Genomic DNA, 16,352 nt, shown 5'->3' on the forward strand with positions numbered 1-16,352 from the left:
TTACAGAGTAGCAAATGAGGGAGAGTCTCAATGCTGAGATTCGAACCTGGAACTGTCTTTGTATCAGTTCAAAAAAGGAAAACAGCGAAGAGGAGGTTCGCTTGCTTACTTGTAACCGACCTCTGCTGCGACGCATGACAGTGCAGCACTCAACATCTGACAAGGCAACGTGTAACACCCCACCTAACAGCAACTCGCTCTAGACTCCTGCCAATGTGCTTTTGTCTCTAGCTGCATAGAATGGAGACCATCCTGCCGTTTCTAAGAGCTTTGGGCCATATATACAGTAATAAAGTTAGAAGCGGTCGCTGGGGGAACTTTGTAAAAATGTAGAGCTGTGTAAATTCGGAATGTCGCAAACAGATTTGTGTGCCAAAGGACAGCAGTCTGTTTAAAGATAGCCGGACACCTAAAAAAATATGCAAAGGGTAAAGAATCCATTCTGACATTTGGTACCGGTACTACATTATATACAAAGTACAATAACATTGTCATCTTTCCTTGTCATGCAGCAAGTTGTCGAATCTCTAGTGCCAGTATTACGAACAAAATGTAAACCTCAACCTGAAAAAATCTTGTACGTGTCTAAAAATAGATGGGCGATACTTTTTTCTTTCATTCATTCATCCCTTTTGCTCCGAAAAGTACAGTAATATATACAATACAAAAGAAAAAAAATACTTTGCTCACGTTAAAAATACTATTTGTGAAAAGACTTACCAAAGCATCCAGTGTGTAAACTACACTTCAGAGGTGCAGGGTGAATTACAGTGTTTCCTATTAGTACTATCTTTTGTTGAAGAAGTGAACTTTCCTAAACAAAATGCTCATTATGGGGACAGAATCCAGTGTATTGTTTGCGTAAGTGTACGCTTAATAGAAGATGACAGCGGGGTGCAATTGTGACCCCTGGTGGTGTAATTTGTTTCACGTGCGCCGGAACGTTGCTTTCTACCCGAAAGTTTCCGTGGGAATAGAGACAAGAGCGGACTGGAGTCTGGAGGCTGCGCGTGGAGCATCCGAAGTTCGTTTGTATGAGGTGACCGTAGGCTCTTAAGTAGTGAGGCAGCGGACGTGCACCGAGTGTGTTGTGTGGCATTCTTGTCATACTTAGTTTTTCTTTTCCTTTTCAAGATAATGCACAAGGGATTAAGCGCCTAATAAGTTCAGTTGGTGCTTTCGTTATAGTGGGTGTGTTGATTTAGAAGTTAAGAATGAAATGCAAATGTTGGGATACTGTATGTCTTAAAGATTGTAGCGTGGGTTTTATACACGTGCATAAGTTCATGGAGTATTAATATCTCCGATAGAAACTTTTAGTGTTGTATTAACGCATTCATTATAATACTTTGAAGTGTCTATGCAAAGACATGTCGGTCTAAATAGCATTCATTTAAAAGGTATACGGTAATGAATAAACAACTGCGGATATTTGAATTAAACCTAAGTGCACCCAAAGGAATGCGAAGTTACTCGTGCGCCTGCATTAATTACACCAGGGGCTCCTTTGCTGTTGACATATCCCTAAATGTGTCAACTGTCTAGACCGCTGAGATTTACAGTATGTCTTTAAAGTAATTTGAGTCGAACCACATATCAAGTATATACGGTGGGTATTTTCAGGTTGTAGGATTCCTAGCTTTATCTAACGTAATTGTGCATGTATTGCTGATTAAAAATTCATGACAAATTAAAACCTTACTCTGACATGGAATAAGGCAACATTGTAGGCCAACCAGCCCTTCATCTCATGGCGTCTAGCCAATATCATATTCCTCTAGAAAACACTTTCTCAGTCATCGTCATGAAAAGGCTGCTTAGTAGGACTCGGAGGAAATCCGGACTCGCCTTTTGTAAAGTTATCCATCATTTCGGTACAAAGCAAACTACAGTAATTCTGATTAATAAATTTACATCAAAACCTTCATATTTGTATGTTAATGACTTGTCTAATATGTATGTTGCCAATTTTATTCCACAGCAATATTTTATTTAATTTGGTCATTTTTGGTTTGTCCTGTCCAGGATCAGGAAAAATCTGTATTTTTCTAGTGACTGTAATATTGTGCTTTATGTTGCCGCAGTTCTAGTAAAAACAGTTATTATTTAGATTTTATATGAAAAAATTTATTTTAAATAGATTCTTTAACTCAATTATATGAATTTATGGGGAAATGCTTAATATTTTGTAATTACTGTCATTATGCTGGTACAATTAATGCATTTTATTGATATGACATTAAAATAACAGTCATCCCTTGTGCTTTACAAATCAAGAATAAAAAACATAAGCATAATACTATTTAAAGCTCTAGAAATTGAACAGAATAAAACAAGTGCATATTACTTATCATGGAATATTAGAAGCACATTGAAACAAATAACTCTTTAAAATCTTAACTAGTCACTGTTGCAGAGCTTCAGACAGACAGTTGGAGTTTTCTCCATAGATGAGGGCAGATAAAAGTAAATGCTCTGTTGCATGTTGTGGAGCAGCCGTGCGATTAGAGGATTCAGAGTACTGACAGGTGTATATATGAAAAATAGGTCTTGAAGTTAGACAGGGGCACTACCAATAATACATTTGTAAACTAAGAGTAAGATATTAAAATTGATTCTTTCTTTAACAGGTAGCAAGTGAAGGGATGATGAAATTAAAATTAGGGTTGTGTGAGTTATTTTATAGGTTTTGGTTAAAACACATGCAGCAATGTTTTGGACATACTGTAACCACTGAATGTTTTTTTCCGGGTAGATCAACAAACAAGGAATTTCCGTAGTCCAGATGAGATGTTACAAAAGCAGAGACTAATTTCTTGGTGTCATGCATTCTTAACAAAGGTCCAATTCTTCCTGTATTCTGTAAGTGATAGAATGAAGTTTTAAACAAAGACGCAGTGTAACCTTTAAATGAAAATACACAATCAAACTTAGCTTTTCTAAGTTGAAAGGTTGGGTGGCTTGGTGGGGCAGGGGTTGGTGTTATAGGGTTGGCCTGAGGGGCCCAGGTCTTGCCATCCAGACACATTTTGCCCCCTAAATGAATTCTTAAAATAATTCTTCACATATGTATGTAAATTACTAATGTATGAGTTTTACATAATAAAAATAAAAACCTACCTAATAAAAATGAATAAAAATTAGCGTAGGGTGAAGCTGTAAATTGTAATATCTTTCCTGGACATTGACTGATATTTGGTATTGCTGAGATTTTCCATCAGGTGTTTGCAGTTGATATTTGGCACATGCCTGCAAAACTGTCGTTGCAGTCGCAAAGCTTGGGAGTTTTTCCATTTCGGATAGTTGCTTTGGATAAAAAAAGTGTAGCAATTTGGTGAACATTTAATAAAAGGATGAATGGGTTTGTCTGTGTGGTAAAATTTGGCCAGCTTTAAGTTTTTCCCATGTGAAATATGTGTTCCCTGCACCCAAACTGTAAAAGATTTTTCCACTTTTAATTGAGGTGTAACTTCAATACAAAATCATCAAGTGACATATTGGAACAGCTCTGCCACAACCCCATTCTCCTGATATTCAAAGTCACACCCATTAAAGGAGTACTTTTTGTAGAACAGCTGTTAAAAGTGCCCCCCATCTTCTATAGAATGCCCATTATATGATACAGACCTTTTAACATCAAGCTTAATCTCAGCCCACAAGTTAATACTGATTTTTGGGGCTTTTTAAAATGTATTTTTAATTGTGTTTTATGATCTCCAGTTGCACTGTTCTCTGTGTTGACTACAGCATTGTAGAATGTTGTCTGGGCACTAAACCTACCTTCAGTTATTGTATAATTGTGGACATTCCAGTTTTTAATGGAACATACTATGGTGCCTTGATTTTAATTGACTTGCATTTTAATTGTTTTGTTTTTTCTTCTTAATGCAGCCAAAGTCTAATGAGATTTAAAGGGTGCCAACAGATGACCAGGCTAACTTTTTTCCATTTGCACCCTTGTCTTTCACAAAATATCTGCCTCAATTAAATACTTGAAATTTTGAAATTGAGATTGAAAACAAAAAAGTGAAGGTCTAAGAAATAATAATGTACTGTTGTCCACTAAGTATTTAAAAGATGATGTTAAAAGAAAATTAGTTTTGGAAATGACTTGCGTGGCACAATAACAGCACTAACAAGCCACTGAATTAAATGATGGGTTATATTAACATCTAAATAGGAGATTGGTTGGAGTGAAAATGGTAGGCCCTCAAAGGCCATTTGAGCCCCTGAGTTAGCTGGAAATCTGTTGGCTTGCTATGCATTTCTTTATTGTTTGGCTGCCAGTTAAAGAAAAAAAAATTAAGGTCAATTATATTTAAGGCAAAATGTATGTTAAACTACCTCGGGTAATTGATTACTAATTAAAAATGTGGCTGATACGAAAGCCTGCATCTTTTGTGGCACTCTAAGATATGAGTCTGACACCCTTAGCCTACAAGAATACAATAAAATAGGAAACATAAGTACCTCCACCACTGGCTTTATTGTTTCTTGACAGTTCAACTTCCATTATGTTAGCGTTGTTTGCAGTTATTTAAAGTCATTCTTTATTTAATTTCTTTACCACTCTCTGTAAGTTGTTGCATTCCATTAAGATAATGTGAAACTGTTGTCAGTATTATTAATGGATTTCAAAATATGTTGCATATTTAGAACTCTTCTATTGTAGTCTTCTTTCAGGTTGAACAATTTACATCACCCAGTCACTAAAATTAGACATAGGCATAAGGTACATGTCTGTCTGTAACTCAGACCTTTCAACTAATTTTTCACAGTTATGTATTACTGTTTTACTACTTTGATAGATTCAGGTAATGATCTTCATATTAAAATGTAGCTGTGGATGAGATAGACTAGGGATGGTTTGCTGGTACCAGTAAAAGTATTTTTAAATTCTCTCTCTCTCTCTCTCTCTATATATATATATATATATATATATATATATATTTGTCACACAAAATGTTTCTGATCATCAAACACATTTAACCATTAGTCAAATATAACACTGGTAAACACAAAATGCAGTTTTTAAATGATGGTTTTTATTATTTAGGGAGAAAAAAAAATCCAAACCTACATGGCCCTGTGTGAAAAAGTAATTGCCACCCTTAGCAGCAATAACTGCAGTCAAGCGTTTGCGATAACTTGCAATGAGTCTTTTACAGCTCTGGAGGAATTTTGGCCCACTCATCTTTGCAGAATTGTTGTAATTCAGCTTTATTTGAGGGTTTTCTAGCATGAACCGCGTATTTAAGGTCATGCCATAGCATCTCAGTTGGATTCAGGTCAGGACTTTGACTAGGCCACTCCAAAGTCTTCATTTTGTTTTTCTTCAGCCATTCAGAGGTGGATTTGCTGGTGTGTTTTGGGTCATTGTCCTGTTGCAGCACCCAAGATCGCTTCAGCTTGAGTTGACGAACAGATGGCCGGACATTCTCCTTCAGGATTTTTTGGTAGACAGTAGAATTAATGGTTCCATCTATCACAGCAAGCCTTCCAGGTCCTGAAGCAGCAAAACAACCCCAGACCATCACACTACCACCACCATATTTTACTGTTGGTATGATGTTCTTTTTCTGAAATGCTGTGTTCCTTTTACACCAGATGTAACGGGACATTTGCCTTCCAAAAAGTTCAACTTTTGTCTCATCAGTCCACAAGGTATTTTCCCAAAAGTCTTGGCAATCATTGAGATGTTTCTTAGCAAAATTGAGACGAGCCCTAATGTTCTTTTTGCTTAATAGTGGTTTGCGTCTTGGAAATCTGCCATGCAGGCCGTTTTTGCCCAGTCTCTTTCTTATGGTGGAATCGTGAACACTGACCTTAATTGAGGCAAGTGAGGCCTGCAGTTGTTTAGACGTTGTCCTGGGGTCTTTGTGACCTCTCGGATGAGTCGCTCTGCGCTCTTGGGGTAAATTTGGTCGGCCGGCCACTCCTGGGAAGGTTCAGCACTGTTCCATGTTTTTGCCATTTGTGGATAATGGCTCTCACTGTGGTTCGCTGGAGTCCCAAAGCTTTAGAAATGGCTTTATAACCTTTACCAGACTGATAGCTCTCAATTGCTTCTGTTCTCATTTGTTCCTGAATTTCTTTGGATCTTGGCATGATGCCTAGCTTTTGAGGTGCTTTTGGTCTACTTCTCTGTGTCAGGCAGCTCCTATTTAAGTGATTTCTTGATTGAAACAGGTGTGGCAGTAATCAGGCCTGGGGGTGGCTACGGGAATTGAACTCGGGTGTGATACACCACAGTTAGGTTATTTTTTAACAAGGGGGCAATTACTTTTTCACACAGGGCCATGTAGGTTTGGATTTTTTTTTCTCCCTAAATAATAAAACCATCATTTAAAACTGCATTTTGTGTTTACTTGTGTTATATTTGACTAATGGTTAAATGTGTTTGATGATCAGAAACATTTTGTGTGACAAACATGCAAAAGAATAAGAAATCAGGAAGGGGGCAAATAGTTTTTCACACCACTGTATATATATATACTCAGCAAAAAAAGAAATGTCACTTTTCAGGACTGTGTATTTCAACAATAATGTTTTAAACATCCAAATAACTTTACAGATCTTCATTGTAAAGGGTTTAAATAATGTTTTCCATGCATGTTCAATTAACCATAATCAATTAATTAACATGCACCTGTGGAATGGTCGTTAAGACCTTGAACAGCTTACAGAAAGTAGCCATTTAAGGTCACAGTTCTAAAAACGCAGGACACTAAAGAGACTTGTCTACCGACTGTGAAAAACACCCAAAGAAAGATGCCCAGGGTCCCTGCTCATCTGCGTGAACGTGCATTAGGCATGCTGCAGGGAGGCATGAGGACTGCTGATGTGGCTAGGGCAATTAATTGCCATGTCCGCACTGTGAGACGCCTAAGACAGCACTACAGGGAGACAGGAAGGACAGCTGATCATCCTCGCAGTGGAAGACCACGTTTAACAACACCTGCACAGGATCGGTACATCCGAATATCACACCTGAGTGACAGGTACAGGATGGCCACAACAACTGCCCGAGTCACACCAGGAACACGCAGCCTAATACAGCAATAATTTTATATATATATATATATATATATATATATATTGTGACAGATGTCCGGGGACTTTCTGGTGCTGCATAAAGGAGGCCACCACACTCCACTCAGGAGCCTGAGTAAGGAGGATGAGGTGGCTGAAGAGAGAGAGAGATACATAATATGTGTGTGTGTACAGTATATAAGATATAAATAATTCAGCATCAGTATGTCTGTCCGCATTTCACAAAAAACTACTTAACGGATTTAGATTGAGTTTTTTGCTATAATTTGCTTGAACAGTCCGGTTGATTTTGCTACTTCTGTCATTGCACTAAGTATCATAGTTCACTTGAAGGAGCATTTTATTCATGCTAATCCAAGACAGAGGCTGGGGGCCGAGGGCAGGGGGAAGCGTGATGTTAGGAGTGGGGAGTTGGGCAGGGCTCTCCTCACTCACGTGCCAGCCTCCATTCAAGTCGGTCTACCTTTCACCACGTTTTGGAGCGTACCTTGCCTCTGCTTAGCTACCGAAACCTGTTTGTTTATTGATTTTTCAAGTTTGTCCTGTTTAACTACTATGTGGGCGGAACCGCCACTGACTTCTATGTAGAATCATTGACAGCAGTTTTAATGTCTTTTCAAGTGTTGTAAACTGTGATATCAAATTTCTTCAGTAAATTGAATATAAACCAAGGTTTTTTTTTTTTTTTAACATGCAAGAATTAATATGGCTTTAGTCTGACATATTACTTCAGATAAGTGGGTCAAGTAGCTGGCTTTGCGCCGCCTTGTATTTCCTGCTGTTCCTCCATTCTCAAAATTTTTACTGATCCTAGTAAGCTCCCGTTCATCCATTTTCTAACCATCTTATCAAGTTCAGGAATTCAAAGAGTACAAAGCAGAAAATAGCCCAGGATGAGGATCCTGTCCATCGCAGGGAACATTCACTCATATGAGATAACTTTAGAGGAGTTAAGGCTTGCAACTTAAAGTAATATTCCACCCAAAAATTATTTTTTATGTATTTTTATATGTTTCTTACTCCATGTAGTTTGGTGTGGTGGCTGAGAAAAGAATTTAATATCATGTTTTCTCATGGAATTATTAAGTATTAAGGATTCAAACTCAATGCAACCATGTGGTGACCAGTTCTGGACAATGTCAAGAAATGTGAAAAGAAAAAAATTCTCACTTCTGTTGTGTTAATCCACATGTCTATTATCCATTTATATGGTCAAAACGTGCAAAATATGTGCTTTTTTACCAATATATAAACAGTTACTTCCTGAAAACTCAGCTTTGAATGTCAACAGGAAGACATAATTTACACAGTTTAGTGTGTTTGAATTGAAGACAGGGTTCTGCAAACATGCAGACATTTTGCACATTTTTCCAAGGTGTGTGATTGCTTTTTTCTCGGTGTGTAAAACTAATTTTGGAGTGTGCATTCAAAATATTTCTCTGTCAGGCTGTTTTTGTTTTAGTTATCATCTGTTCACCTGAGAATTTTTAAAGTATGTTAAATCTATGTTATTGATGTGTAAGTTTGCTGAGGTCCCTGTTCCCTAATGAATGTTTTAGTGTGTAAAATACTATTTCCTAAGCTTAGGTAATTGACACAGCAAATGCTTAGCAGTTTCACAACATTCTCTGATAATATCACTTATTACTTTTGTATTAATTACACCTTTTAAAACTATAATGTCTAGTAGTCTTACTTGTATGTTTAGAATTATCTCTCATATCTTTTTTTTATATCACAGTTTAGTATTGCATCAACTGGGTTTTATAGCTGTTCATGAAATGTTAAAATGGTATTTTTGTTTGTAGCTGAATTGTTGTGATCTAATTATTCAGAAAAATGACATTAGTGAATTTTGTATCATTTGTTGTCATATTCCATGTTTAATTTTGAGAACAGGTTTATCAGCTGACTCTTCAGGCGCCTATTGCACTATTTTGCAGATTATTTCTTACCCAGACAGGGTATTAGCCTGTTGTGAAACTCAACTCCATTTATCCAAAATTGGCGCTGACACATTTATATTTTCTAACAGCTTTAGCAGACTTTACTGTTTCAACTTTTTAGATTAAGTTATGTTTGTATGTAAATATACTTTAGAACAAAGACTTCTTTTTCTAGTTGCTGAGTCAAGAATCCACTGGAAACTCTATCTGGAACTAATGCACTTTCCTTTTTTGCAGAATGGAGAAATCAGGGAACACAGCTAAGGTTCTACTAGATCAGCCCTGGGTTCCTGTTGAGATCTCTAGCACCCTTTTTTTGGTGAAAGTCAGCTTTGAGAATACTGCCTATCAGCTTTTGATCTCTGATTTGGACTTTGTCTGGTATGAGTCAGTGGACACAAATACTCTTGAACAGAGGGCCCAGGTAGGCATATGAACGCAAGGCCTCATTTCTTAATTTTTTTTGAAGGAAAAATGAATATTTTTGGGTGTGGGGGACAGGGGGTTGTATTTGTCCCTGTTTTTTGGTGTTTAGTAGTGTAGGAGAAGAGGTTGGATGATGTGGAGATAGTGAATCAGAAATTGCAATGGATTAACAAGGAGGAGGTAAGAACAGCTTTGAAAAGGATGAAAAATGGAAAGGCTATTGGTCCAGATGACATACCTATGGAAGCATGGAGGTGTTTAGGTGAGATGGCAGTGGAGTTTTTAACCAGATTGTTTAATGGAATCTTGGAAAGTGAGAGGATGCCTGAGGAGTGTACTGGTGCCGATATTTAAGAATAAGGGGGATGTGCAGCACTGCAGTAACTATAGGGGAATAAAATTTATGAGCCACAGCATGAAGTTATGGGAAAGAGTAGTGGAAGCTAGGTTAAGAAGTGAGGTGATGATTAGTGAGCAGCAGTATGGTTTTATGCCAAGAAAGAGCACCACAGATGCAGTGTTTGCTCTGAGGATGTTGATAGAGAAGTTTAGAGAAGGCCAGAAGGATTTGCATTGCGTCTTTGTGGACCTGGAGAAAGCATATGACAGGGTTCCTCGAGAGGAGCTATAGTATTGGATGAGGGAGTCGGGAGTGGCAGAGAAGTACGTAAGAGTTGTACAGGATATGTACGAGGGAAGTGTGACAGTGGTGAGGTCTGTGGTAGGAGCGACGGATGCATTCAATGTGGAGGTGGGATTACATGAGGGATCAGCTCTGAGCCCATTCTTATTTGCAATGGTGATGGACAGGTTGACAGATGAGCATAGACAGGAGTCCCCGTGGACTATGATGTCTGCTGATGACATTGTGATCTGTAGCGATAGTAGGGAACAGGTTGAGAAGACCCTGGAGAAGTGGGATATATGCTCTAGAGAGGAGAGGAATGAAGGTCAGTAGGAACAAGACAGAATACATGTGTGTAAATGAGAGGGAGGTCAGTGGAATGGTGAGGATGCAGGGAGTAGAGTTGGCTTAAACGTGGATGAGTTTAAATACTTGGGATTAACAGTACAGAGGAATGGGAATTGTGGAAGAGAGGTGAAGAGAGCGCAGGCAGGGTGGAATGGTTGGAGAAGAGTGTCAGGAGTAATTTGTGACAGACGGATATCAGCAAGAGTGAAAGAGAAAGTCTACAGCACGGTAGTGAGACCAGCTATGTTATATGGGTTGGAGACGGTGGCACTGACCAGAAAGCAGGAGACAGAGCTGGAGGTGGCAGAGTTAAAGATGCTAAGATTTGCATTGGGTGTGACGAGGATGGATAGGATTAGAAATGAGTACATTAGAGGGTCAGCTCAGGTTGTGCGGTTGGGAGACAAAGTCAGAGAGGCGAGATTGCGTTGGTTTGTACATGTGCAGAGGAGAGATGCTGGGTATATTGGGAGAAGGATGCTAAGGATAGAGCTGCCAGGGAAGAGGAAAAGAGGAAGGCCTAAGCTAAGGTTTATGGATGTGGTGAGAGAGGACATGGAGGTGATGGGTGTAACAGAACAAGATGCAGAGAACAGAAAGATATGGAAGAAGATGATCCACTGTGGCAACACCTAATGGGAGCAGCTGAAAGAAGTAGTAGTGGTGTTAGGCATTTTTCTCTAATTTTATGTTTGGCCACAGAGTCATGTAAAATCGGTGGCATATTGCACAATTTCTAGAGAGCATGCCAAACTTAACTGCAGTTGGTAGATCTTGTCTTTGATAACAAATTACATGACTCTGTGATGACTTCTCAGCAGAGTTTTAGATTTTCAAAGTATCAGGAGGTGGCGACATTCTAACAACTGCTTACATGCTGCCTGATTGCACCAGTTCTTTTGAGTTTCCAGGTATGGTGACCATTTTATTTTTTCTTTCTGTTGTCTCATTTTTGTCACATCTGAAAGATGAACCTCTTTTAGTTTGCACAATCTAAAACATACCATTTTCTTCTTTCCATGCAGCTGCATTGTTTGCATTATAGTTTTAGATGAGTGTTCATTGCTTGTCATGTCTCAAGCACACACAAGTCCACCTCTATGACTTAATTTGATTTTGCCAGGGCATATTACACACCAGTGTGTATGAGTTGCTGGAGATTTCAGAGTATATGGTACATGTAATGGGAGCAAGATGTGACTGCTTCTGTCTTAACAATTATATATTGTAAATGAAGTCTGAACTGATAATCACTGCAACAGTTGTTTAGTTAGATGCAAGCATGTTTTGTCATCACTTAGTATTTTCAGTCATGAAATCTGACATCCTCAAGATGACAAAATCCAGCAACTGCAGTAATTACATTTGATGCGTTTTCCAACTAAAAATAGTATAATGTCCTGCTGGCTTTAGCCAACTGTCCATCCTTTACTTTATTCCCCAAAGTTTTTTTTGTTTAGATCCTAAAGAGTTAGAGACTTTTGTGGCATATGTGACTATGAATGAATATAATGTGTATAAAACTGAAATACGGGAATTTGAGAATGACATTGATTTATAAAGGTGTTCAGCCTTTTTAAAAATGCTCAGCTATTTCTGAATTACAGCATGTTTGTTCATCTTGTTCTTGTTTGTTTTATTGTGCACTCCTATGCTCATATATACGGTATTCCCTTTTTCACCTTAGTAATGTGCTTAATTAGTGCAAAATAATTAGGGAGACATATTTCTCAAAAAGGATGACAAGTTCCTTTATTAAATTATGTGCTTGAAAAAAACTTTTATTTGTTGGTGAATTCTTATCATAAATGGTAATAACAAGAAAAATGTCTTTTTGGAAATAATCATCAGGAATGTGTAAAGTATAGTAAATTTACACAATCAATATGTTTTTGTTTTTTTTTCTATCCATTCAGGAGCTGAACCGACGGTTGAAAGCCTCAGTTGTTTCCTTCTTTCAACAGCTGTGTGCTATTGCTCAGCCAAAGCTAGAGGGCCGTGAGGGGACTGATAGTGCAGCCACTTTTTCTTGTGAGCGTTTTCAGGATGGTTTGACTCTGCACATGAAGAGTGAACTAGCTGGGGTTCCATTTTACTGGAGGTTCAGCTGTTCACCTGCCTCTGTCAGAGTGGTAGGTCTCTCTGCTCGATTACCTTTACATCCTTAATGTGTTATTAAAATTGGAACCTGTAGGGTTACTGGTATGTTGTATTGGTTTGTTTGGTCAACATTCCTTGACTGTGTGACATATATTCAATTTCCTGTTGCAGCAACATAAATTTGTTAGAACCAGATATTACAAAACTAAAATAATACAGTGGTGTGAAAAACTATTTGCCCCCTTCCTGATTTCTTATTCTTTTGCATGTTTGTCACACAAAATGTTTCTGATCATCAAACACATTTAACTATTAGTCAAATATAACAGAAGTAAACACAAAATGCAGTTTTTAAATGATGGTTTTTATTATTTAGGGAGAAAAAAAAAATCAAAACCTACATGGCCCTGTGTGAAAAAGTAATTGCCCCCTTGTTAAAAAATAACCTAACTGTGGTGTATCACACCTGAGTTCAATTTCCGTAGCCACCCCAGGCCTGATTACTGCCACACCTGTTTCAATCAAGAAATCACTTAAATAGGAGCTGCCTGACACAGAGAAGTAGACCAAAAGCACCTCAAAAGCTAGACATCATGCCAAGATCCAAAGAAATTCAGGAACAAATGAGAACAGAAGTAATTGAGATCTATCAGTCTGGTAAAGGTTATAAAGCCATTTCTAAAGCTTTGGGACTCCAGCGAACCACAGTGAGAGCCATTATCCACAAATGGCAAAAACATAGAACAGTGCTGAACCTTCCCAGGAGTGGCTGGCCGACCAAAATTACCCCAGGAGCGCAGAGACGACTCATCCGAGAGGTCACAAAAGACCCCAGGACAACGTCTAAAGAACTGCAGGCCTCACTTGCCTCAATTAAGGTCAGTGTTCACGACTCCACCATAAGAAAGAGACTGGGCAAAAACGGCCTGCATGGCCGATTTCCAAGACGCAAACCACTGTTAAGCAAAAAGAGCATTAGGGCTCGTCTCAATTTTGCTAAGAAACATCTCAATGATTGCCAAGACTTTTTGGAAAATACCTTGTGGACTGATGAGACAAAAGTTGAACTTTTTGGGAGGCAAATGTCCCGTTACATCTGGTGTAAAAGGAGCACAGCATTTCAGAAAAAGAACATCATACCAACAGTAAAATATGGTGGTGGTAGTGTGATGGTCTGGGGTTGTTTTGCTGCTTCAGGACCTGGAAGGCTTGCTGTGATAGATGGAACCATGAATTCTACTGTCTACCAAAAAATCCTGAAGGAGATTGTCCGGCCATCTGTTCGTCAACTCAAGCTGAAGCGATCTTGGGTGCTGCAACAGGACAATGACCCAAAACACACCAGCAAATCCACCTCTGAATGGCTGAAGAAAAACAAAATGAAGACTTTGGAGTGGCCTAGTCAAAGTCCTGACCTGAATCCAATTGAGATGCTATGGCATGACCTTAAAAAGGCGGTTCATACTAGAAACCCCTCAAATAAAGCTGAATTACAACAATTCTGCAAAGATGAGTGGGCCAAAATTCCTCCAGAGCGCTGTAAAAGACTCCTTGCAAGTTATCGCAAACGCTTGATTGCAGTTATTGCTGCTAAGGGTGGCCCAACCAGTTATTAGGTTCAGGGGGCAATTACTTTTTCACACAGGGCCATGTAGGTTTGGATTTTTTTCTCCTAAATAATAAAACCATCATTTAAAAACTGCATTTTGTGTTTACTTGTGTTATATTTGACTAATGGTTAAATGTGTTTGATGATCAGAAACATTTTGTGTGACAAACATGCAAAAGAATAAGAAATCAGGAAGGGGGCAAAAAGTTTTTCACACCACTGTATATAGAATAACTCTCTTTATTGCCTTAGTATGTCTGGCTTGTATTTGGTTCAGTTGCTTCATCCTTATCCTAAAGTATATAAAGATTGTTTTCTTTTTATTTGATCATATTCTTTGCTTCCTCAATGCATACAGAAAAACTGAAAATCACTTTTCTGATGTGGAAATAACATACATATCAATAAGTATTCAGTCTTTTAAATATAACAAGTATACAATTTTGAGTTTCTGGAGGCAGTGGAAGAATTATATGAGCTTATGTACTTTCTACTAGTCGGTTGTTATGAGTGATTTCTTATGACTTGCAAATAAGAGGAGCATTTTAACTTGTTCGAAGTGTGTTCTTTTAGACCAGTTTTTGAAGCCAGGAATTTTGAAGATTTTCCATGCAGTTCTTGTTTAGGGCCACCAGAGGAGGCAAGAAGTATTGTAATGGGTATGCTCAATGGAGTCAGGTGTTTGAATTATCTTTTTAAAAATATATCTTTTCACTGAAGAGAGTAAAAAATAGATACATTAACTCAAGAGAATGTCATTAGCCTCCCTAGGAAAGTCATGTTCCACTGCATTACTGTTATGTTTCATTTTTGCCAGTTGGATCTATGCTTGAATCTGATTACAACATTATTAGTGGTTTTAGAATTTTTTACCCAGAAAGTCCATGTCTTAGTAAAATTATAGAAGTATGTATTATATATTTTAGATGCTTTTATTTATCTTCTTTGAAAAAGCAAATGTGAAAGCAGAAATACTTAACTGATAATCAGTTATTTAATGTTATATTGAACATTGTAATATTCATATATCTTTTGAAATGAATGCAGGTACATCTTTGAGGTATAATTAAATGGATGAAATTATAGTGGTTATCTGTACCTCTTCAAGCATATTTGAGCAGGAGCCATTCAGTATAAGTTTCATAGTTAATTATAGTTAAGATAGTTAAAGTTATAGTTAAAGATAGTTAATCCTTAATTAATGTGGAATATCTCATGTCTAAGTCGAAGAGTTAATACTATGAAGTGATATACTATACATATTTATTTTTTTATTTATTTTGACTGAATCTTTTGTTGAAGCAGCACTAAACAAATTATTTTAAATAACAACCAAATTTTATCAATAAAAATATAAAATAGGGGAACAAGTACAATCTCCCACTGATGTCCTCCCCCATAAATTTCACATTGTGACCAAAGTTCATAAATTGGCAAAAGTGAACACAAAACAAATTTGATTTTCTCTGTTTATGGTTCAGACATGGTGATAGACTATTTTTTCAACAAATTACCTAAACACACTTGCTGTAGTAAACACAATACAGTTTGTCCATAATATTAGGATGGAAGGTGAATATGTGCGGGTATATATAGACACAGGGCAATAAAAAACAAACAGATTGTGAGTCAGCTTGTGTGTGCTCAATTGTCCGTGTTTTTTTCTCCTTCACAAGTGAGACACATTTAAAATGGCAGCCTTGCAGTCTCAGTTAAATATTTTAAAGATGAAAAAATAGCACTTCAGTTAAGTCCCCAAAAAAGTCTCTTTCAACCTCTTTTTTTATATAAATATATCTTCCCCAAGAAGTGAAAACGTTGATCAAACAGGAGGGTGGAGGAAGGAATAAATATAATGACATCTTCTGGCTGGAATTCTTTTACTGTGGTGATGTGTTTATACAACTGGGCTGCATCTATATGTTCTTTGAGAAAAGGTCTTTTTATTTTTTATTCTTTCTTGGCTAATATACATGGTTTATGATTCTCATCTGTGAGTCAGGTTTCTCTCCACAGATAACTCGTGCAATATTTAGAAGCTCTCTTGGTTGAATCCCATACATCATCGTGAATGGTTGAAAAGCCATTTAATCTTGTTGAATTTCCTGATGGGCAATTAATTGCATGGATTAAAGCAAGTCCCAGTCCTTATGGCTTTTGTGCACCACTTTGAACATCATCTCTATGAGTATTGTATTATTTCTCTTCACCAACCTATCAGTTTTGCAAATGATACACATAAGCC

The 16,352-nt window shown here is 37.6% G+C and overlaps 1 protein-coding gene across 1 annotated transcript in view; it reads left to right on the forward strand.

The window, feature by feature from the left end:
* The first annotated feature begins 953 nt into the window (after positions 1-953).
* The window catches only part of nhej1 (nonhomologous end-joining factor 1), a 221,590-nt gene continuing 206,191 nt past the window's right edge, over positions 954-16,352 (forward strand). Inside the window, exons 1-3 of the mRNA XM_039756510.1 lie at positions 954-1,039; positions 9,237-9,423; positions 12,315-12,530. Coding sequence (XP_039612444.1) covers positions 1,035-1,039; positions 9,237-9,423; positions 12,315-12,530 — 408 coding nt within the window. The 5' untranslated portion in view covers positions 954-1,034. The remainder of the gene's footprint in view (positions 1,040-9,236; positions 9,424-12,314; positions 12,531-16,352) is intronic.

This window comes from Polypterus senegalus, chromosome 6 (genome assembly GCF_016835505.1).
Source record: "Polypterus senegalus isolate Bchr_013 chromosome 6, ASM1683550v1, whole genome shotgun sequence".
NCBI classification, from domain to species: domain Eukaryota; kingdom Metazoa; phylum Chordata; class Cladistia; order Polypteriformes; family Polypteridae; genus Polypterus; species Polypterus senegalus.